The 24,826-nt window shown below is 41.0% G+C and overlaps 1 protein-coding gene across 12 annotated transcripts in view; it reads left to right on the plus strand.

Annotated features, from left to right (window-relative positions):
• Positions 1–24,826, plus strand: part of itpr1b (inositol 1,4,5-trisphosphate receptor, type 1b) — a 123,911-nt gene that overhangs the window by 66,500 nt on the left and 32,585 nt on the right. For all 12 annotated transcript variants that reach the window (XM_034212164.1, XM_034212176.1, XM_034212170.1 and 9 more), the window contains 9 exons: positions 6,849–7,032; positions 7,596–7,858; positions 9,613–9,813; positions 13,520–13,630; positions 14,081–14,176; positions 15,094–15,228; positions 16,374–16,481; positions 17,820–18,051; positions 23,144–23,266. In XM_034212164.1, coding sequence (XP_034068055.1) covers positions 6,849–7,032; positions 7,596–7,858; positions 9,613–9,813; positions 13,520–13,630; positions 14,081–14,176; positions 15,094–15,228; positions 16,374–16,481; positions 17,820–18,051; positions 23,144–23,266 — 1,453 coding nt within the window. The remainder of the gene's footprint in view (positions 1–6,848; positions 7,033–7,595; positions 7,859–9,612; positions 9,814–13,519; positions 13,631–14,080; positions 14,177–15,093; positions 15,229–16,373; positions 16,482–17,819; positions 18,052–23,143; positions 23,267–24,826) is intronic.

A 24,826-nucleotide genomic window follows, 5' to 3' on the forward strand; every position in this document is an offset into this window, starting at 1 on the left:
GCTTGTTGTTGTTGTTGGGGGCCAATCAGTTTTTATCCGTAGTGTCATTTGTTAGTCAAAACTATACACACACATTAAATCAAATTGTATTTATAAAGCCCAATATCACAAATTATACATTTGTCCAAAGGGGGTTTTACGGACGAGCAAAAACCTCAAAGTTAATATGGAAAAACATTTAAAAATAACTTCAGGGTGAACAAAAGTCCAACATTGTTTGTGTGTACAGGAAATACAACATAGCTAAATACACCCAGTTATTACATACATTTAAAAAATACATATTTAAATGACAAAAGATACTCAACAGGGGTCAACCTGGGCCTGGTTTGCAGTACACTGGTGAAAAAAACCTGCAGTCTTTGGCTTTCTTGGTAAAAAGCACCTTGTTATTTGCAAATAGAAATAGACAGAGAAATGGCAATACATATCTCAACTTCTAACAGCACAGGTAAAACATGTTTCAACTGTACCTGTGCTTGTTGAAAAATAACCTCAAAGTGCACTTGATAAGGATGCTGCATCAGTTTATCGGCTTGAAAGAAACACAGCAATAAAGAAGCTTCTTGTTTCAGGATTCAAGTAAGGTGTTTTTCTCCTTCTTCGGCACGGCGCAGGGACAAGTGAGCTTTGTTGAACAATCATGGTCCAGAGTGAATTTACAACATATCAGCAGATGCACCATATTTCCCTGTGTTACATAACGACCGGCCGCCTTGCCCCCTTTTTTAGGACAGAAGGTTTATTGTTGTCTTAATGAAAGCAGGACATAAACAAGCTCACAGGTTTCTGTGAGCAGACTTGTTTATTTGTTTTTGAGTTTATCCAGGGTCGTAGCCAAGCCAACAACATTTCTTGGAAAATCGAGCAGAGGAGAGAGAGATGGAGAGCAGTTGGTTAGCTTTAAGATGAATTTATCCAGAGCTCTGCGGAGCTGGAGCTGATATGGCGGTAACTGTGTTAGTGAATACATAAAGGAACGGGTAAGGATACACACTGTTTCCTGGCTTTCCCCCTGCATGATGTTTGAGGGAAACACACTAAACAGGCCACCACTAATTCCCTCCACAGACATGTTTATCAACCTGCCAAAATAATTAGATACTTCCTGAAAACGTGGTAAAATGTACACTCGACCTGATCGAAAATTTAATAAAACGAAATAATGGAATTACTTGACCAATAATGTAAAACAATGCAATCACTGATAGCATAATAACGTTAGTTTCAGGGGGGGTTTATACTGGCGATGTCATATTGCGATGGATAAAGAGAAAAAAGTCCTTCTCAGAAAGTGTGAAAGTATACCACATTTATAATACTGTTAGTGCCTCCTGACAGATTATCATTTGACAGTAAATTCATAAGGCATGTGGCGCAGTGGATCAGTGCGTTGGTGTTCGGATCAGGGGATTACAGGTTCAAACCCCACTGCAGTCAGCATGTCGTTGTGTCCCTGAGACACTTCACCCCAAATTGCTCCTGTGGGGATTGCCCACAGTACTGAGTATGTAAGTCGCTTTGGATAAAAGCGTCTAACAAGTAACAAGTAACATGTAATGTAATGTAATATTTGCAAACATGGCCTAGATAGCTAGTCAATCTTTTAGCTCCTTTTCCGAATGAGTAAATGGTCTCAATCGCAAGTTTTCCTCACATTTAGATTAAATAAGATTCATCTTTTATTGTCATTGCACAGCATACAAGTACTAAGACAATGAAATGCAGTTAGCATAAATATAGTATTTGGTGCATTATAGTCCAATTTAGACTAAAATAGACAACAAGGGTATATTTTAAGGCGGGGCTGCCCTGTGATTGACAAGTCAAAAGCACACTGTTTTTGCCTTAGGACTCTATCCATTTCACAGGAGTTCATTTTAAGTTCATAGAAGTTAGAAGTGTGATTTGTACTGAACTCCACCCTCTTGTTGTTCCTTCTTTGTGTCAAAAAGCCAAGATGGCGACGGCCAGACTACAATTAGATGCTTAGAAACCCTAGTGCACAAACCATTAGGGGGCTGCAGGGTTACTGAGTCCAATATACAGTCTATGATTATCAGAAAAATATGCATTAAACTAAAATCATCAGTCAGGACATTGTATTACATTATTAGTGAAGTTACTGCATTATTGGGTGCTGCTAGCCCTTTCCTTATTTTAGCCTACCTTAATACTAATTCACAAGTGGGTCAAAAATAATTGTAGTTAATTAAATACTTGGTTTCATCTAAGCATCTGCCCATACTGAAAACATGTATTATTCTATTCCCTTAGCATGTCCTAGCTCATTGCATGTTTTAGGTGAAGCTCCTTTTCTTAATACGTAACATTAGAAATAGAAATACAAGACTTGGTATCAGGGTTTTAACACAACAACAATTCTTACAATGAAATCTGACAAGGAAGTTATACAATGATGCAAATATGTGAATCTTTATTATATATGATTAATGACCTACCTGTTTTAATTATATACAACCCACGCCTGCATCTATCATCATAGACAAGCCTTCATGTTGTCTGACATGCCGACTCACACCCTGCAGGTTGTTGTTCAGCGATAAGCAGCACACTCTGACACTTATAGTGAAACTCAAACAGACACCAGGCCCTCAGACTGTATCATAGCCTAAAACGACTCTGTTGCATACTCATCTGTGCACTCCATTAGCACACACACCGTCACGTACACACTCCTGGATATTTTTAGAAACTACAGAGCTTGTTCCAAAAACAGCCCCCTTTTTGAGAGAGTGTGTGTTTGTGTGTGTTTGTGTGTGTTATGTAAGAGAGAGAGAAAAACAAAGGGTAGATCCGCACCTCCCAGCCCACCATCCATCTCCACTGTGTTGATGATCCTGAGCTGTCACAGGACCAAACAGGTGCCACCGCTCTGACTCACTGGGCTTGTTGTGGCACGCCTGATACCCTCAGGCTGTGATTTACTCCCCTCCACCCCCCCTACCTCTGCACAGTTCATGTTCACTTTACTGCTTCTACTTGGAAAGCTTTAAAAAGCTCCTGCAAAGTGGGTTTCCAGGCATCAGCGTCATCAACTTACCATTAGTGGTGTAAAGAAACTAATTACATTTACTCAAGTACTGAACTTAAGTGCAATTTTTGAGGGACTTGTACTTTACTTGAGTATTTTTATTTTTTATATGAGTTTGATACTTACTCAGTGGTAAATCATGTACTTTTACTCAACTACATGTATTTAATAGGCTACCTTTAGTTGCTTTGCAAATATGAATTGATGATGTGAAATATAATCAACACTTAAAAAAGACTTTAATTTCACCTGGAGTAACATTTACAAGCTACCCTGCAGTATACACAGTCATTCAAACTAACTGCACCTTTACCAGCTTTGAGAACACTTTCATGATCAATCATTGTAATAAAAACATGTGATTTATATTGGGCCAATGTGCATAAATAGTACTTTTACTTTTGTTACTTTAAGTATAATTTGATGCTAATGCTGATATACTTGAGTAACATTGTGAATACAGTACTTTTACTTGTAACGGACGGAGTATGCCTACATTATGGTACTTCTACTTTTACTGAAATACAAGTCTATGTACTTCTCCTATCTCTGCTAACCAGCATTCTTCTAACTACAAAGTGGGCAAGGTATTCTTTTTAAAACGTTTTTAGAAGTTGAATTATTTCAATCCCCTTCAGCAGCTTTTTAGTGTCATCAGTGAATTTACACTCTTGTTGCTGAACTCATTTGACGTTTCTTGGCTCGTTGCCTGCAGATTGTCTTGTGAACACACACTCACTCGTGCATTTCACTTTCCTTTAAACCTCTCTGTCTGACTGAATCTCCGTGGTTACCGGTGGTGGCAGAGTGCGCCATTGAAAGCCCTCCAATGAGCACAGAGATGGCTTTGTCACTCACCAAGGTGTCAGGCTAGAAAGGCGAGAGGGGGAGACGGATAAAAAAAAAAGAAGAGGGAACTGCTGGTGTAAACAGGCCTTACGTAAGCGGCACGTGTTGATGCCAGGAGCGGGGTGGCAGCTGACAGCCTGGGAGAGGGGAACACAAACAGGAGGAAAGCAGAATAATCAGGAAGGAGGCCAACATGTTGAATCTGTAGAATAGGAGACGTCAACATAATGGGCTGAACATGACTGACAGGATCAGCACAGCTCCCAGGAGGCTTAATGACTCTGTAGTGAGACATGTACAAGGCTAAGCTGTCTCAGGGCGAGAGCTGCGGCTGATTGGCTTACTGACCATTTCCTTTACAGAATGACTCAGCATTCAATGGGGAGAAGTTAAGGGTACATTGGATTGCTCAAACAGGTTGTTATCAAAGATGAAACCGGTTTCCTTGTGTATGAAAGTGCATCTTCCACTGCACGTTGCACTGCACTGGTACTCATTTCTATCAGTACCTTGCTTTAACAAAATTACATTTACATTCAACTTTTAAGGCTAATAAAAACATTATCATCAGTTGATGGCCGACGGTATCAGAATTTGCATTTGGGCATTTTTGTTCCATCTATTTGGTGCTTATGTTTAGCTAAATTCAACATGATTGATCAATACTTCTCAGACTACCAATAGATACCAGATCACTTCCAATATCAAAAACTGACTGGTAGCAAAGCACGGGGCAACAGTTGCATGCTGTTTATGTGCATAAATAACAGAGAAGTATTGACGACATGATTGCGATCAGTAAAGAAATTGAGTTTTTACGGCCGCAGTCATGAGGTTTATTTAATACGGTAACCTTGTAAAGCTGCTGTCCTGGAGCTGTTACATTACATCATTACATTACATCATTACATTACATTTAGCTGACGCTTTTATCCAAAGCGACTTACAATAAGTGCATTCGACCAAGAAGATACAAACTAGAAGAAAACAGAATCATATAAGTACATCAGGCTTCATAGAGCCAAACATTTCAAGTGCTACTCAACAGGCTTTAGATAATCCAGTCCTTTATTAGTATATAAGTGCTTCGTTAATAGTTCTAACGCTCGAAGTGGAGTCGAAAGAGATGAGTTTTCAGTTTGCGCCGGAAGATGTGTAAGCTATCTGCTGTCCTGATGTCAATGGGGAGCTCATTCCACCATCTTGGAGCCAGGACAGCAAACCCACGTGTTTTTGCTGATGGGAACTTGGGTCCCCCTCGCAGTGCGGGTGCAGCGAGTCGTTTGGCTGATGCAGAGCGTAGTGCACGCGCTGGGGTGTACGGTTTAACCATGTCCTGGATGTAGGAAGGGCCAGATCCATTCGCAGCATGGTATGAAAGTACCAGTGTCTTGAAGTGGATTCTAGCAGTTACCGGAAGCCAGTGAAGGGAGCGGAGGAGCGGAGTGGTGTGGGAGAATTTAGGAAGGTTGAAAACCAGACGAGCCGCTGCATTCTGGATGAGCTGCAGAGGTCGGATAGCACATGCAGGTAGACCAGCCAGGAGGGAGTTGCAGTAGTCTGTTGTCTGCAGAAGTCAGCCCGGTTGCCTAAGTCCACTGCGGTCTCTTAATCAGGTCACTATCAGCGAATGAGCCTATCTTGTCAACAACATGATGTTAACAGCTTGCAAGACAAGCGGGAAGAAACTGTTGCACAACAAAGAGAAAGAAAGCAACTCAGATTTGCCTAATGCATTAAGTGCACTGCAACCCTTGGGACTTGTCAGGTGATTCCATCAGCAGATATTCTCAATAAATAGGTTTTTATGGTATCAAATCATTTCTATGCAGCTAAATTCATTCCTCTTGCAGGTCTTTTCTCTCTTTTAGAAACTTATCTGAGTTGAGCTAAACCTGGATATCTTATGTAACATGCTTTCAACACAGCCCCAGAATCTATGTTTGTGATAACTCCTGCTTGCATCAAACCACACACACACACACACACACACACACACACACACACACACACACACACATACATACACACCTCTCCTGCCATTTTGGGACCATCCCTCCCTCCTCGCTCTCACACCACACGCTCCTTTCATTCTGTTCTGGTGCTGAAAAGCAGGGCAGGGTTTTCCTTTCTCCCTGCCCCTCTCACTCTCTCCTCGGCTGTGCACAGGCTGATGTAACAGCGTTTATAGCTGAGGCGCTGTGTGCCCTCACTGTAACCACTCAGCTGATTACAGGTCTTATGTAAGGAGGGATTGTGGAGAGGGAAAATGGAACGGAACATATGAGCCGGAGTTGCAGAAAAACAACAGCTCCATGCACATGAGGCTTACTGACAAGATTGCCATTTGTGTAATTCAGCAAACATCTTACTCATGCTGAATTGTTGCATAGTCCATAAAGCCCATAAAAGCAGAAATGTGTATTGTAGTGCATCCACACAACATTTTACTGCAACGGAAATTAGGCAAATCCTATAAAGACGTTTATTCAGTTGGCAGTTCTTTGTTTCTGTGCATTTACAGTAGTGTGTCCTCAGCAGGGTGTGTAGCTCTGTCTTTGTCGGTGCATGTATTTGAGTTTGGCTGGATGTCAATATCCCAAAAATCAGGTGAGCCCAGGGCGGCCTTTTCAGAAGGTATTTACTGTGAACGGAGGCTTATGTAACCGCCTCTAACTGAACCTGTGGCTGTCAACACGGTGTAGAAACACTACAAGAGACAATGATAAGAAGTGGCAGTTATTTAATAAAAAATGCCCTTTGATCTTCAAGACCTTGCTCTTTGATTAAGGAGAATAAAAAAAATGTTGGTGTCCAACTTGAATTAACATTTAGATTTTTTTTAAATGAATAAGGGAGCAGAAAGAGTTGAGTACATGTATCTCTAGTGCAAGACAAAGTCAAATTAACATCTCACATGCTCTACTTTCTTATTCTTCTCCAGAAATCTTTCTTCCAACGATTAACGGGGGACAATAAGTCAGAAAAATTCTTCAAGGTGTTTTATGAGCGCATGAAGCTGGCGCAGCAGGAGATCAAAGCCACGGTGTCGGTCAACACCAGCGACCTCGGCAGCAAGAAGAAGGAAGAGGAGCCGCCAGACAAAGACACGCCATCACGTAATAAAGGTGAGGAGTCAGGAGATTACCACCGACTGGAAATGGGAGATCATATTCCAAAGGGTCACATGAAATCATCAAACTCTTCTGTCGTCTTCTGTGTGTGTCTTTAGACATATGTTTTAGAAACCTCCTATAGTAACACGGCATAGAGCCCTATTCGTCTGAAAAGTTGGCAAATGAATCATTCATATAAATAAATCTAGGTCACTTTTCCTATGAAAAAAGCTTAGAAAAAATTAAATGAGTGTACAGACATTTGTATCTTTTCAATTTCAAATACTGAAAGGGTCCATAGGGCACAGGCCTAGGAGCTCTAAGTGTGAGGGACACAAAATGACCACAAACTCAACTCAAATTAGACGTAACACAACTACACATAGACACTTAACTAAAAAAGAGACACAAACAACTACAAAGACACACAAAACCACAACAACAAGTGCCCCAATAACACTTGAGTATACATGTGTTTTGCTCCTATGTACAGTAATAGAGGTGGTGGGGCCCACAAGGGGTTTTGTGTCTCATCTCCAATGGTCTGTGTTTGACTCTCCTCTGTCTGTGGTTAGTCAAAGACGTGCCGGTGGTTGCCGTGGTGACGGAGGAGGTGAAGGAGCAGCTGGTGGAGGCCACCGTCGTCACCAAGAAGGCCTTTACCACGTACCGCCGCGAGGCCGAAGCCGAAGAGAACCAAGCGGCCGCCGACGGCACCCCCGTCCCGCCGGCCGACAAGAGCCAGGAGGAGGGCGAGATGAGCGTCATCATCACCATCATGCAGCCCATCCTGCGCCTCATGCAGCTGCTCTGCGAGAACCACAACAGAGACCTGCAGGTGGGCCGTCGCAACGACCCGTTTGTTGTTTTGTTTCTGTTTTGTTTTGCCTAAACCCCCGCCGCCCCATGACATTTCCTGACCTGTGTTCTGAATCACCACACTCGGTTATACAGAAACGAAACCGTGTTAGAAAATAAGGCACCATTTGCAGAACTTCCTGATGCGGCTGTTTCCATATCTGGTACGTCTTGGTCTGGTTTCGCTATGAGGAGGCTGTAGCTCCGGCAGACCCAGACAGGAGACTTCCTTCTTGCACTGATTCAGTTTGCACTTCTCACCCGGGCAGGGTTTAATGATAGTCAGCGCCGTGCCGAGCCGCTCTGTCTCGTCCATTTCTGACCCAGCGTGGGTGTAAGATATTGGTTTCCTGCCAGCAATGCAGCACGTATGATCAATTCACTGAAATGTTTCTGTTGCTTGCAAAGACATGGAGTAATATTTTAGCTGCTGTAATGTCTTACACTTGGGGGAGCAACGGATTAAATGTAACTGGACTACGTAAGCAGGATACAAAAAAAGTAACTGTAAGAATAAACTTTTCTTTAAACAACGGGGATTACTTGCAGGATTACAATGCATCAATAAATATCAATGTTTTACAGGTAGACGTAATTCCTGAATTTCCTTTTTGGTTTTCATTAAGACTACTTTCATTCTGCTTTATTTAAAATATATTTTCTTATGCAGTAGCAGTGTTTCCCATAGAATTTGATTCTATTTGTGGGGGCACCGCACCCCCCCTCCCCGGCAAGAAAAGCCAAAGGCCCCTTAACTTATTCGGGTGGCCCACGCATCCACCCCCCCCTCAAATAAGATAATGCATGTGAGTTCATGGCTACTGTAGACAACGTTGTTGTTGCTCTGTGTTGCGTTGTTAAGGAGTGAGACACACCGGAGTTGAGGATCTGTGGGGTTTATTCTCCCAACAATATCATTTACAATGTAGGCATTTAGCAGACGCCTTATTCCAGAGCGACTTACAACGACCAATCACAGGGACATTCTCCCTGGAGTAACCGAGGGCTAAGTGCCTTACTCAAGGGCACACGAGTAGTGGTGTTCCAGGCGGGATTTGAACTCGCAACCTTCCGATCATCAGCCCACCTCACTATCTATATTAGACCACCAAAAAAAAAGGATATTAATAATTTAAAAAAAAATTATGAGATCCATTTGTGGCGGACGATATTTAATTGTGGCGGCCCGCCACAAATAAATCAATGTATGTGAAACACTGAGTAGGTCGTCACCTGATTTATTAAAACCAAAATACTGTTTGCTTTGAATTCATATTTTAAACTAAAACACTAAACTCACATTGTTTTGTTGTCTTACATAATACATATAAAAATACACGTAAAAAACATCTTATTCAAATGTTTTCTTTATTTCTTTGCATTGCGTTTGATATTGAGTTCATCGAAATGAAATGGAAATTAATCATATTACTCTTGTATTACTATATATACTTTTATACTTAGATTGGGTTACTGATTACATTTTTGTACAGGTATATCGTAATTGTAACGATTACATTTTGAAAGTAACCCTCCTGGTCTTACATGCATTATAATGAGCCCCATGACATTTTATATATTACATATAATATATTAAGTCAAAATGTCTGGAAGAAATGTTTTAAATTCCCTGAGCTTGGAGGATGACTCATCACAAATCAAAAGCACCAACATGGTTCTCGGAGAAAAGGGATATGCCTAATCACTGTATACTCTTTCTCCATCCACTTCCAGAACTTTCTGCGCAACCAGAACAACAAGAACAACTATAACCTGGTGTGTGAGACGCTTCAGTTCCTGGACTGTATCTGTGGGAGCACCACAGGGGGGCTGGGGCTGCTGGGACTTTACATCAACGAGAAGAACGTAGGACTCATCAACCAGACGGTGGAGAGCCTGACGGAGTACTGCCAGGGGCCCTGCCACGAGAACCAGGTGAGGAGGGACACAGACACAACATCAACGTCAAAGTCAACTTTCTTGTCAATCGTTCAGTTTGTGTGTACAGACAGAGAGATCGAAATGCCGCTTCCCAAAATCCGGAATACAAAAATACAAATATATATAAAAATATTGTTGGGTTTTCTACGATCTGATTTTAGGATTAGTTGAAGAGAGTCAAGGAAGCTTATTTACAAGTTAACAGCGTTTAATAAAACAATGGTACAATGAATTTGCAATGAGTGACTCAGGCCCGAGTGTGCTAGCTCCAGTCTCTGTGGAAAAAAAGAGTGACTTCCTGTTTGTGTCACGTATTTATCATCTGTAGTCTTCTCCTGTTGGCTTAGCGTCGACGGGGGCGGGTCCAAGGCACGTCCTGTCTTTTTCTGATGTTCGTTTTACAATCTTCCAATATCTGTTGGTCATCTAAACATTCCCTAATAATAGTATTGCAGCGTCAATAAGTGAGAGTGGAAGACAGTGTATTTAGTGTACATCCGGTTAGAGAATAAAACAGTGTTATTAATTCAAAGTTACGCCACATATATATTGATTTTATTGCTTACAATATGTATAAAATATGTATATGTATGTGTATATATATATATATATATATATATATATATATACACAATAAACAGACACATTTATACATACAGTATGCATACATTAAGATAAAAGCACAACAATCAATATATACAAAATAACACGAACATGCAAGCAAACACAGACGCCCTTAACCAGTGGGTTAAAGTACATTCACTCTCAAGTACTGTACAATATTGAGGTACTTGTACTTTACCTGATTATTTTAATGGTCACCTATTATGCAAAATCCACTTTTTCATGTCTCTTCTACATCAACATGTGTCCCCTCTTCTTCATGTGTCTTCTACATCAACATGTGTCCCCTCTTCTTCATGTCTCTTCTTCATCAACATGTGTCCCCTCTTCTTCATGTCTCTTCTACATCAACATGTGTCCCCTCTTCTTCATGTCTCTTCTACATCAACATGTGTCCCCTCTTCTTCATGTCTCTTCTACATCAACATGTGTCCCCTCTTCTTCATGTCTCTTCTACATCAACATGTGTCCCCTCTTCTTCATGTCTCTTCTACATCAACATGTGTCCCCTCTTCTTCATGTGTCTTCTACATCAACATGTGTCCCCTCTTCTTCATGTCACTTCTTCATCAACATGTGTCCCCTCTTCTTCATGGCTCTTCTTCATAAACATGTGTCCCCTCTTCTTCATGTCTCTTCTACATCAACATGTGTCTCCTCTTCTTCATGTCTCTTCTACATCAACATGTGTCCCCTCTTCTTCATGTCTCTTCTACATCAACATGTGTCCCCTCTTCTTCATGTCTCTTCTACATCAACATGTGTCCCCTCTTCTTCATGTCTCTTCTACATCAACATGTGTCCCCTCTTCTTCATGTCTCTTCTACATCAACATGTGTCTCCTCTTCTTCATGTCTCTTCTACATCAACATGTGTCTCCTCTTCTTCATGTCTCTTCTACATCAACATGTGTCTCCCTCTTCTTCATTTCTCTTCTACATCAACATGTGTCCCCTCTCTTCTTCATGTCTCTTCTACATCAACATGTGTCCCCTCTTCTTCATGTCTCTTCTACATCAACATGTGTCCCTCTTCTTCATGTCTCTTCTACATCAACATGTGTCCCCTCTTCTTCATGTCTCTTCTACATCAACATGTGTCCCCTCTTCTTCATGTCTCTTCTACATCAACATGTGTCCCCTCTTCTTCATGTCTCTTCTACATCAACATGTGTCCCCTCTGTGGAAAGAGACTCTGAAAGTTTCAGGAACAAAGATTCTCTCTCTTTTTGTCCTGATCCATTTCTATAAAAACCTGTCTGAAAATGAGCTGATCAGATTTTGGCCACTTTATGATGTCATAACGATTTTTTGAATTATGTAACCGTTACAATATAATAAAGTACACTTACTCAAGAACTGTACAATATTGAGGTGCTTGTACTTTACCTGATTATTTTTAACGTTATGTTACTTTATACTTCTACTCCACTACAGTTGGGAAGCCAATATTGTACTTTTTACTTTGTACTTTTTATGACAGCTTTAGTTTCTTTACCGATTCAGATAATTAGCTAAAAATATAAATATCAACTAATAAATAAACAAATTGACATATAATTATGAGTTACAATATCCAGCAGCTGTAGACAAAGCAATTCAAACTAGCTCTACCTTCACCAGCTAGGACAAACACATTAATGCATCAATAATTATAATCCTTTATTATTTTAAAATGGGGCGTTTCACAAAATAAGTACTTTTAGGGTTAGGGGAGGATTATTCATCTTGTATTGCTGCCAAATATAGTGAACCATACGATGGTAAAGAATTAGTCAGCAGATGCTACTGTTTCAATTTAAAAGAAAACTTTTTGAGACCAAATAAGTCTAAAACAGACCAGTTTAGACCAGTTTAGGCCAGTTTAGGCCAGTTTAGACCAGTTTAGACCAGCTGAACCCGAAAGTCCTCATGATTCTGACGCTGTTGTTAAACACTTGTAGCCCCTTCTATATACAGGCTATACAACAGTAAATACTTACTTTGCTGTAAAGTGTCTCGACTGTAGGCTATTTTTATTATATGTACAGCACTTTGGCTCGACCAAAAATCGTTTATAAATGTGCTATATAAATAAAACTTGATTTGATTTGAAATAAAATCAGTTTCTAAACATTTGAATCACCCATGAGAGGTCGTTAAGCGTATAGTATTATACAAAATAATTGCAAATTACACACAGGCGACCAAACGCATGATCCCATAAAGGTTCACCTGGCAGAGATAATAATCCTCAGTTTATATCAAAGTGACCTTTTTATTTTAAGTGCTGCTGGTTTTTGGGTTTTTTCTTTAATTATCCTTCAGTATTTCCCTTTGGGCTGTTCTCCTGTGTTTGTTCTTTGGAACAGATTAGCATGGCTTGGTTCTTCTCACATGACGATGGCATCCTCTGTTCGAGCCGCCTTGGGGTCATTTTATTGCAAGCGTGAAGCTGGCATAACTTAACGAGCAAGTGGCTAAAAGCAGTCGGCGTTTGATTTGATTTCAGTTCCTTCAAACAGCTAGAAGGGCGACTGCCAGACTAAACTCGGCTCTTTGTTCTTAAAAGGAAGAGCATTACTTTAAACTCTGTTAAGTGTCTTTGTCAAATGGTACCAGCATATTTGCCCCAAACTATTTTGTGGCCACAAGCCATTTTTTATTTTGGGGTTTATTTTGTTGGCAAAATATCTGTCTGGTGACTTCAAAGCCAAATATTCATGACTGACTGCAGCTCTTTTGTTGAAAAGGAATGTTAATTAAATATATAATTGTCTGATAGATTTTCAAATTCTGAAAAGCTAAACACAAGATTTTGACCTTTTTAGGTAAATAAAATACAGATTGTGTTTACTGTCTAAAAACAGAAGTCAATGTGACTCCTGGCCCTGTAATGCTTTTGGGGGTTTTCCATTAATTGTAGTGTGTTATATAGGTTTGTGTGCATGTAAATGGTCGGCAAAGGCTAAAATCCCTAGAACAGGGGAGTTTATTTATGTCACAGTAGAGATACAAATATCAACCTGAAAATAAGCATAATCGGGCCCCTTTAATAAAATCAGTCCACATTTGAACTTGTTTTCCTTCTTCCTCAGAACTGCATTGCCACTCATGAATGCAACGGCATTGACATCATCATCGCTCTCATCCTCAATGACATCAACCCCCTCGGCAAGAAGAGGATGGATCTGGTGCTGGAGCTCAAAGTGAGTGATTATTGAGTAAAGGGGGGACGATAAACACTTCAAAAATGTTACACAAGGGGCGTTTTAGTCTCTTGAGATATTTCTTCTTAAAACACTTTTGATTCGCTTAGAAATTAGTGAGAGTTTTGAATATCAAAAGTGACATTTAAATGGAGAAATTAATCATTGAATTTGGCAGTTACATCACTAGAAACATAATTCTCGAGATATGATCAAGTAATTACAGGAAATGAAACGGTGTTGACATAAATAAAGTCTGCCAAATATTTTATTTCAACACATGATCAACTAAGTAATCCATTATGAATTACATAACAAGCCCACAGGGAAAAGTGTGAATATTTACATATTAGATGTCTGTCTTTAATGGTGATAAATGTATTCCCCTGTTAGGACATAAATGAACCTGATTCTGTTCGTGCTCTTATCTGCGCTCTCATCTTTTCCTAGAATAATGCCTCCAAGCTCCTTCTTGCAATTATGGAGAGTCGCCATGACAGCGAGAACGCAGAGAGGATCCTGTACAACATGAGGCCCAAAGAGCTGGTGCGTGAGACATCATGCAAATGCATTTCTGAGTCTTACATGGATGTTTTGTGACAGTGTGTATTCTTCACATATCCTGGAAGCATCTGTTTTTGAGACTTCCTACAGTATCAGGTCACAAAGCCCTATTTTCTGTTTTGTTGGGTTCTAAATAAACGAGACCTTTTAATAAAACACAATGATATTTCCCTGACAGTAAGGATTATACATGTCAGTACATACATGTGTGAGAACAAGGTCTTCATGGATGGATTAGTAAAAGGGTCCGGGCGGAGGCCAAGGGGCTGTCAGTATCAGGGATAACTTTCCGAACTGGCAAACGGACCACAAACAAACAGATAAACGAAAACATACGACTAAAGAAAATTAAACCAACTTCAAAGAGAGACAAAACATGACTACAGTGAGAGATGAAACGACTAAGACGAAACAGGAAAAGACTACAAAGAGACACAAAATGACCAGAAAGGAAGAAGAACAAGCTGCTATAGCTACAAAAAACAACACGTGTTGTCTTTAAAAGGGGCACAACAACAAAGATGACGACAAACTGAGACGAAACACCTACAAAGGGACACGAAATGATAACAAAGAGACATGAGAAAACTACAGAGAGTCATGTGCCAACCTGGAACAGCCCTGACAATGACCACAGAGACAAAACAACTACAACCAGATGCAAACGACCACTAAAAAAAGACTCAAATGAAATACAAAGAAACAGAAAATACAGCAAAGAGACATGAAACGACTACAAAGACACACGACTCAAAACACAAGTACAGAACGACAGAAACAACATGACACAAAACCCAGAGAGATATGAACCAATACAACATGAGAGCTGCTGCGTGTGATATCATTCAAATCAATATTACACTCTAATGGATGTTATGTGACGGTGTGTTTTCTCGCAGGTGGAAGTGATCAAAAAGGCCTACATGCAGGGGGAGATCGAGGTGGAGGAGCCGCAGGAGGGGGAGGACGGAGAGGATGAGCACGCGGCATCCCCACGCAACGTCGGGCATAATATCTACATCTTAGCGCATCAGGTAAGCCCCTAACTTTCTGTAACATCAGCGAGGAAGTGTGTTAATTCAGTAGCACATGCAACATGATGCAGAACATAAATGCAGTTACAGTGGTGTTACTGTAAGTGTGTCGTTTCCTGTGGCGGCTAAAGACATGTGATACTTCTGCCCCTCACACTCATCTCCTCTCTTTCAGCAGCCCTCAGGCTCTGCACCGCGCAAACAGTGTCTTTTCGTGATTTAAGGAACGACTGCAATTATAGTTGTGCAACAGCCGCTATCAATACACACCCCGCAGCCTTTTGGTTGGATGCACGGAACATTGTGCATTCACAGGAAGAATAAATAGCACGTACTGTACCCGGACGTTAAGTAGAGGCAGTGTTGGCTCAGAGAGGCGACACGTGCACAAGTTACCATGCGTGACACGTGAAAGGCAAACACTTCTGATAACAGTCTTTATTCATTTTGATTTGTTTCGTTCATGGTATGCACAACTTAATGTATAACTATTTACAAAACATGTCTCTATAAACACACCATACCCGAAAAGGAGCAGGGAGAAGAAAATAATCTTATATTACCTGCCCCTTTCTCAACTAAAATAATTAGAAATAGAAATAGATGGTCTGCCCTTCATATTTTCTTATTCACAGCCACACAGAACAGTGTCGTAGGAAAATAAGAGAAACACAAAGACGTACAAAAAAATACTTAGTTCCCACTTGACAGTTAACGGAAAGAAACAACAACACCAAAACATCACATGTACAAGGAAAAGTGCAACGGAGTCCCACTGGAGTAGAAGGGGGAAAAGCGGCGCATAATATAATAATATAATAATAATAATACACTTTATTTGTATCGCACCTTTCATGCACAAAGCAGCCCAAAGTGCTTTACAGAAAACATTACAACAATATTAAAAATAATACTAAAATGAATACAGAACAAGATCAAACATCTGCAGTGATAGATAATATGTTCAAATAAAACAATTTTAAAAATAAAATGTAAAATAAAAGCAATACAGAAAGAAAGTACAGTAAAACATGGACAATGATACTAGTGACAATTCAAAGTTAACCCAAATTAAAAGATAGGTTTTTAATAATAATGATGTGATGGATCTGTTGATCATTGATTCGATGCTGTTGTCTTTTCAGTTGGCGCGTCACAACAAGGAGCTGCAGGCGATGCTGAAGCCGGGGGGAACGTACGGAGAGGGCGACGAGGCCCTGGAGTTCTACGCCAAACACACGGCGCAGATTGAGGTCAGTGGACAGGACCGTGCCTGAACTGTAGTGTACTGTGCCGTTTAGGATGTCCTGCTGTCTTTCCTAGTACTTGTTTTACTTTGAAGTGTCACTGAAAAAGAATCGAAATTGTCAGCTACCAATTCTTGTGAAACATTGACATTTCTACAAGCTCTAATGCCGCACATCCATGTTTTAACACATAGGGAAAAAATGAATATATATCAGCAAGCTCCCTCAGATTTTAGCACTTTTTAAATTGTAAAGGTTTACGGAAAAATTATTATAATGTTGCAGGGCAGCCAACTCTCAAGTCTCTCGCCACACTTCCCTTGTTAATCATACTGCTCAAAGTTCAAACCCACAAAAACAAAACAAAGCAACACGACAGAAACCCCTCCCGAAAGGAGTGTCAACCCAAATGCCAAGTCTTATAAAAATGCACCGACTACACCGTATCTGAATCTCACTCCAAAGTCAAATAGAAACTCCGCCCTGCAATTATCTGCCCACTATGTGAGATCAATTGCAGGACGTCAGCTGCAGGGAATTGCTACATGTTTTTGCATTGACACGAGACATATATGAGGTGTGTGTTGGCCTGAGGGCTGTACTACGAATCCAGTTCAACATACCCTGGATATGTTTGAGTTATCGGGCTTAACTAAGCCAAAACAAACGCGATCTCGCTAAGATGCCGCGGACTGTACGTAATGTTACTTTGATCCGGTTACTTATGTTGTGGCAGATATTTAAGTAAGCTTTCTTAACGCTAATGTTATAATAGTCAGATTGCTCTGAAGATGGGAGGTGATATTCTATTAATGTTCACGTTCACACAGTCAGTTGATTTTTGCCGGCAGTTTAAACTGTATTTCCTTTCTCCTGCAATATGACTTGATCGCTTTAAACTCCGCACACTGAGCTCTGATTGGTCAGCAGGCGGTGCTTTCACTGAGTTGATCTCTTATCCTGGAACCGGAGCAGGCTAGCCGTTTAGCATAAGTTACCATGGAGATCTAGCCCGCTAAGAAGTGAACCAGCGTCGTAGGACCGGAAACCCAGAGTTAACCCTGAAGATAGCTCGCGAAAATCCGGCTTCGTAGTACAGGCCTCTGCTCTCAAGTCTAAAAAGTGCCGTCCACTGTTCTGTTCCTTCGTTGTTTGCACAGTTTATCAGCCGCCATCTAAAGGAAGCAGTGCTTTTATTTGTATTGTAAAGTACAGTATGTGACAATAACAAGGAAGATCTCTTGAATAAACGATCTGTAAAGACGTGTTTTAAAGAGAACAGTACGTGTTCATAACGTTTTGGTCTCCTGTGTGTTTGTTGTCTGTTTCTGTGGTTTGCTGCAGATTGTTCGTCTGGATCGCACCATGGAGCAGATAGTGTTCCCCGTGCCAAACATCTGCGAGTTCCTCACAAACGAGTCCAAGCTGCGTGTTTACTACACCACGGAGCGCGACGAGCAAGGCAGTAAGATCAATGACTTCTTCCTGAGCGCCGAGGATCTCTTCAATGAGATGAATTGGCAGAAGAAGCTGCGAGGCACCCAAGAGGCAACTGGAGACGCAAACACGGTTCCCTGTGCGTATATTTCCTCAACTCTTTATGTCCTGTAGTTTCATGGTTTACTTGCTGTCCTGTTGCATCCCTCCAGGAACCCCCTCTTCCAAAAGGCTCCTTCACATATATAAATATTAGGTTAGAGGAAGAAATAACCCACAAGTGCTGGAAAGTAATTTACTACATTGACTCAAGTACAGTCATCAAGTGCAGTTTCGAGGTACTTCAGTATTTCCATTTTATAGCAATATATACTTCTTCTCCACTACAATTTAGTATCGTACATTTAAGATAAAATAAGATGGACCTTTGTTAATCCACATGGGGAAATTCTGTAGTTTAACAGCAACAGGGTAAGGATGAAAAACAGCACAGATTCTCAATCATCATTGACTTACTATTTGCAGATTCATATCATAATTTTTTTTACTTTAAAACAGCCCATTAATAACTAGTATTTCTACACTGTGGTTTTATTGCTTTTACTTTCTAAATATATCTAGTTCTTCCTCCACTTGTGATCTTTGTAAATACATTACTCACCCCATATGACCTTGGATTCTTGTGTGAAGAGGAGTCAGAATTCCCCTGATGTCACTTTGGCAATTTGCCAACTCAAGGTTTAGTAACGTGTCCCAAACTTCCTCCACACCTCTCATGTGATCATTAGATGAAAATGCTTTAGCCACCAATGAAAACTATGTCTGCAGTGGAGACTCGTTATTAGAAAGCTAAGGCATTGTACTTCTATTTCTGTGGCGTAAACATTGAGAGAACCATGGAAAACCTTGATAAAGATCATAACACCCGCACAGTGCTCGGCTCTCCGGGTTCTCAAAATATGACGACAAAAACAAATCATGCATTCAGATGTAACGCCCTCAGGTCTCACACGTTTGATTTCACGTGTCAGTTGTACAAACCAGAAACATCTCACGGTTAAGCTGCATAAATCAACAAAAGACGATTTCTACGGCCAAAACTTGACTTGACTTCAAAATGTTTAACTAATAATAACAATGTATAACTATTCATCATCACCTGGTTTAAAGTTAACTAGAAATCTGTCATCGAGGCTGCCTTTGTGTTTTTTCAAATGGTTACCGATTGCGTCATCGCTGCCAACCGAAGCCTAATCCGTCTGTAATGCTTATACATATGAGCAAACAGGATTAACACATTTCTCTAAACCACAATCAATTGTAAACAAAGACCATTAACTCACTCTAAAAGTGTGAATGTGAGAAAGGGGCTGCACTCTGATCCCTTAACTCTGATCCCTGGAGGAGTGGAAGTGGAGAGAGCATGTGCACCTTGATAAGAACCTTTTAGATTACTGTGACACCTGGAACAATGTTAGTTAATAAGGCAGGATTGCATGACAACATATTTTCTATAGAGATGTGTTATTCAGCCAGGAGAGAATGATCTGTTGCAGTGTGTTGCAGTGGATGATAAACACGGTAGTTGTAGTCGTCTTTTGTTGCAAGCCCATTCACAAGATTGTCTCATCTTTGTAATTAACATAGTTTCTGTATTCTGATATGACTGTTAGGTTCCTTTATTTTTGTAATTCTGGAAACATATGTAAAGGCAAATTAATTGTTTTCGGACAGGATTAAGTAGTATAGTATTAACCTTTACATAATCCCTCATTTTAGTCTTTAGCCACTTCATAAAGGGAATTTAGAGCTGAAAACAGTAAAGCATTGATAAACTGGTGTAAAGAGGTCACACGTGTAGAATGCTTTGTTTTGTCTGGAGAACGATATAGACGTTTTTTATTTGTATTCCTGTCTTATGATAAGCAAAATTAGGACAGTCAACGTTGACAGCAAAGATAGCTGTAAACTGACAGGGAAAAATCAGGATTCACTCTTGATTTGCTTACGATTTGTAATTTAGTAGGGTTAATAGGTCAATCTGTTTCATCCACCTGACAGTTTGAGGTCATGATTAGTTTCATATCTTTACTTTTAAAGCTCATGCAGGCTCAACCTTACTGAGGAACCATCAAAGCAGTTCAGTGGAAACGGGATACAGTAGCTCCCATGTCAGCATGCGAGGGATCGGCAACATAAGACAGGAGAAACTGTTCACAGATGATCCAGAAAAAGATTATGTGGGAAATGTTCCATAGCATTGTGCTGCAGAGCTCCAGGCTCAGACCCTGTCCCACGCTGAACCCATCTCCATCAATAGGACCCATGGTGTGTTGTCATGTGTGTTATCATGTGTGTTCAGGGGGAAATCCCCATAGATTGGCAAAGTGTTGCACTACCTTGCCAACAGAGCATATAACTAATGCATTGTAACACACACCAAACAACCTCCATAATATTTGATGTAACTATAACGTATACATTTAGTTAATGTTATGTCAAGCAACCAATCACTTATACTAACCCTAAGACTTTGCTATCGTTACCTAGCTAAGCTGATGTTCTAAGCAAACTATTGCTATTTTCAGGACATCAACAACAAGCAAAACAATGTCAAAAAGCTAAATGTAATTATTTAAGCTTTTAACCATACTTTATTTTTGCTAACGCCATTAGCATAGCTAGCTAACTCACCCAAACTCATAAGGTTAGTATTGCTAACTATTATTTTAGCTAACTATGTTCATAAAGTCAACATTTAAAGGTTGCATTGTTTAACTTGGTGTTATTCGTGGAGGTTGTGTGGCTTTTTCAAACGGAAGAAAGCATGATATCTTGTCCGGATCATTGTCTCGGTGTACCCTATTTCAGATTTAACTTTTTCCTCAGGAAAAGTTAAGGAGCTTTTGCAGCTTGTAGCTTCTCAAAATGTATACAAGGAATATCATATTACATTACATTACATTGCATTTAGCTGACGCTTTTATCCAAAGCGACTTACAATAAGTACATTCGACCAGGAAGACGCAACCTTGAAGAAAACAGAATCATATAAGTACATCAGGTTTCATAGAGCCAAACATTTCAAGTGCTACTCAACAGGCTTTAGGTAAGCCAGTCCTTTATTAGTATATAAGTGCTTTGTTAATAAATCTATCGCTCGAAGTGGAGTCGAAAGAGATGAGTTTTCAGTTTGCGCCGGAAGATGTGCAAGCTATCTGCTGTCCTGATGTCAATGGGGAGCTCATTCCACCATCTTGGAGCCAGGACAGCAAACCCACGTGTTTTCGCCGATGGGAACTTGGGTCCCCTTCGCAGCGAGGGTGCAGCGAGTCGTTTGGCTGATGCAGAGCGTAGTGCACGCGCTGGGGTGTCCGGTTTAACCATGTCCTGGATGTAGGAAGGGCCAGATCCATTCGCAGCATGGTAAGCAAGTACCAGTGTCTTGAAGTGGATTCTAGCAGTTACCGGAAGCCAGTGAAGGGAGCGGAGGAGCGGAGTGGTGTGGGAAAATTTAGGAAGGTTGAAGACCAGACGAGCCGCTGCATTCTGGGTGAGCTGCAGAGGACGGATGGCACATGCAGGTAGACCAGCCAGGAGGGAGTTGCAGTAGTCTAGGCGTGAGATGACGAGAGCCTGGACCAGAACCTGAGTCGCTTTCTGGGTCAGCTGGGGACGTATCTTCCTGATGTTGTAAAGCGTGTATCTGCAGCAACGGGTTGTAGCAGCGATGTTTGCAGTGAAGGACAGGTTGTTATCTAGGGTCACACCCAGATTCCTTGCAGTCTGAGTCGGGGAAACAACTGAGGTGCCGATGTTGATTGTTAGGTCAAGAGTGGGACAATCTTTTCCCGGAAGGAAGAGCAGCTCAGTCTTGTCAAGGTTGAGCTTGAGGTGGTGAGCAGACATCCACTGAGAGATGTCAGCTAGACAAGCAGAGATGCGTGCGACGACCTGGGTCTCTGAGCGGGGAAAGGACAGAATTAATTGGGTGTCGTCAGCGTAGCAGTGGTAAGAAAACCATGCGGGCTAATGACTGATCCGAGCGAGTTTGTGTACAGGGAGAAGAGGAGGGGACCAAGAACAGAGCCCTGAGGGACCCCCGTAGTTAATTGACAAGGGTCGGACTCAGACCCTCTCCAAGTCACCCTGTAGGTACGGTCTTTGAGGTATGAGGTGAGGAGGGAAAGTGCAGAGCCTGAAACTCCAAGTTTTTGGAGAGTGCGAAGGAGGATCTGATGATTCACCGTGTCGAATGCAGCAGACAGGTCCAACAGGATGATGACAGAGGAGAGGGATGCAGTGTGCAGTTCCTCAGTGACAGCAAGGAGAGCAGTTTCTGTGGAGTGACCTGCCTTGAAACCAGACTGGTGCGGATCCAGAAGGTCTTCTACATTTTAAACTAAGCATTTGTTTTCTCACTACCCTTTAATAGTACAGTCGCACAGGACTAAACTCTATGTTGAGTTATTCTTAGAGCCCCTTGTTGATTCTGTCAGTTACTGCTGTGAAGTAGCCGTGTGTTGTGGCTCGTCCCGTGGTCAGGCCTGAAGGAGGACAGTTTGTGTATAATGTGATTGCACGTGACAACAATCATCACCTCTCTCCTCTCTAAATGAATCATCACAGCAGTAGATCATATTGTTCCGCTGCTGTGATGAATGTAGTGACTTTGGTGGCTAAAAGTCCCCCCGGCAGTTCTTCTTTTCTCATAAACAGTCATAAACAGCTCAAAATAGCGTTGGTGCGATACTGATCTCCTGACCGAGGTCTGAGTAGGCTGTGTGGAAAGTGTTTGGTGTGTGTGCATGACAATTGGTTTTGTGTACTTAAGTAGATGACAAAGAAGTGAATTATTTTGTTTACAGTTGCTGAGAAAGGCACCATGCAGTCGTCTTCTGATTTGATTATTGTGTTTCACCACAAATGTAATGCTTTTTTTTTCATATCAAATTAATCTGCACTCAACTTTGTCTAGCTGATAAAATAAGTAGTGTAGCTGATCAGAAACATGACAGACAGTTGCGACTTGAAGCAAATCATGAAAGATAATATCATCAATATGGGGTATCAATTATACAACCATTTGACTGAAATGACTAAGAAATGAATGATGTTGTGGTGTGAAACACAGATCGGTCGTGTGATGTACTGCTAATTCCTGTGAAGTTACATTATGCTTCATGTATTGCACTGATAATGACTGTGTGAATTTCAACACCCTTCTCCAGCTCAGCCCATCCTGTACTGGTGCTCCAGGAACATGTCCTTCTGGAGCAGCATCTCCTTCAACCTGGCTGTCCTCATGAACCTGCTCGTGGCCTTCTTCTACCCTCTGGAGGGCGTCCGAGGAGGTCAGTCTGCTGAAGTCTATTCCTTTTTAATCTTTCCTTAAAGGTCACCTATTATGCAAAATCCACTTGTTCATGTCTCTTCTACATCAACATGTGTCCCCTCTTCTTCATGTCTCTTCTTCATCAACATGTGTCCCCTCTGTGTAAAGAGACTCAGAAAGTTTCAGGAAAAAAGATTCTCTCTCTTTTTTGTCCTGATCCATTTCTATAAAAACCTGTCTGAAAATGAGCTGATCAGATTTTAGCCACTTCATGATGTCATAACGATGTGTTGTCTTGTGTAACCATTAGCCAATCACCAACCAAGGTAACCCCCCCCCCCCCACCTTATCACCTGAATCTCCTCCTAGAGCACCATTGTGTTCTTTGTAACCAAATGTCTCTCAGAGGGGCGTGGGGAGGGGCTCCTTATTTTCATCTAGAGTAACAGACAGAGAATCAGCACTTTGGAAACAGGGCTGAAACAGAGGGGATTATGGGTAATGCTGCAATGATCTGTTGGTATTTGGAGCCAAACACTTCAGAGACATGTTCTGTATATCTGAGACCTGTAATATATTGATGAAAAACACTATAATAGGGGACCTTTAAGCCCTTTATTACTGGTGAACAAAAGGTTAATGAGATCTTCTGTTTACGTGCAATGCGGTTAACACGATAAGTGCGACTTTAACAGCTCCGGAAATGTGAGTGTGTGGCATAAACAATAACTGGCAAAGACAGGGGTGTGTCAGGAGGCCTATTACATATTGTGCTTCACCAGAATCCTGTGCGGCAAAGATTAAAGATAAAGGAAATTGGATGTTTACGCCTTCTAGGTAAAACCTTGGTGGTTCAGTGTTGCCTCATCCACCCCAGGCTAGCAGTACATTTAAGGCCGTATAAAGTTTTGTTTGTATTAAAGGATTATAAATAGTTTTTAGTTTCTGAAGCCAACTGGCAGACACAACCTTTCAACAGTGATTTCCTGGTGTGAAAATGGCAACACCTTTCTCTTCTGTATCTGTAAATAATGCAATGAATGGTAACACTGTCTTTGAAGACCAATATGAAGACCTGAGAAATGTTGGACTCAAACATGTCTCAGAGGTGAGACACAGACCAGATTGCAGTGATTGTTACAGCTGATTGCGATTTATTTGAAAAGTTACTAGTTAGAGAACACGTCCAAAAAAAAAAACAAGTTCAGAAATGTGGAATTAGAAAGCAGTGAGCTTACCAGACCTCTGTAGCCAGCTCCCAATCTCTGGTTGTGGTTAGCCGCTCCAGGCTACATTAGCTGGCAAAACACCTGAAACTCTTACCAGATTGCGGATGAGTCGCTGTTTGGCAAATAATGAAGGTGCCAGGTTAAATCATTTGTAGACTAAAATAAACAATATCATATTTTGTTATTGTCCATCTTAAATCAACCAATGTTAAAGGCATGCATTGCTAAATCTCTGAAGCACTCATTGTAGGAGATTTTCATATCTGCTTCAAATAACTGACTCTCCAAAATAATCATTAACTGTTTCAATCTGAGAGCTCTCTACAGAAGATGGAGTGCAGTCACGAGGA

This window comes from Gymnodraco acuticeps, unplaced genomic scaffold, assembly GCF_902827175.1.
Source record: "Gymnodraco acuticeps unplaced genomic scaffold, fGymAcu1.1, whole genome shotgun sequence".
Classification (NCBI taxonomy): domain Eukaryota; kingdom Metazoa; phylum Chordata; class Actinopteri; order Perciformes; family Bathydraconidae; genus Gymnodraco; species Gymnodraco acuticeps.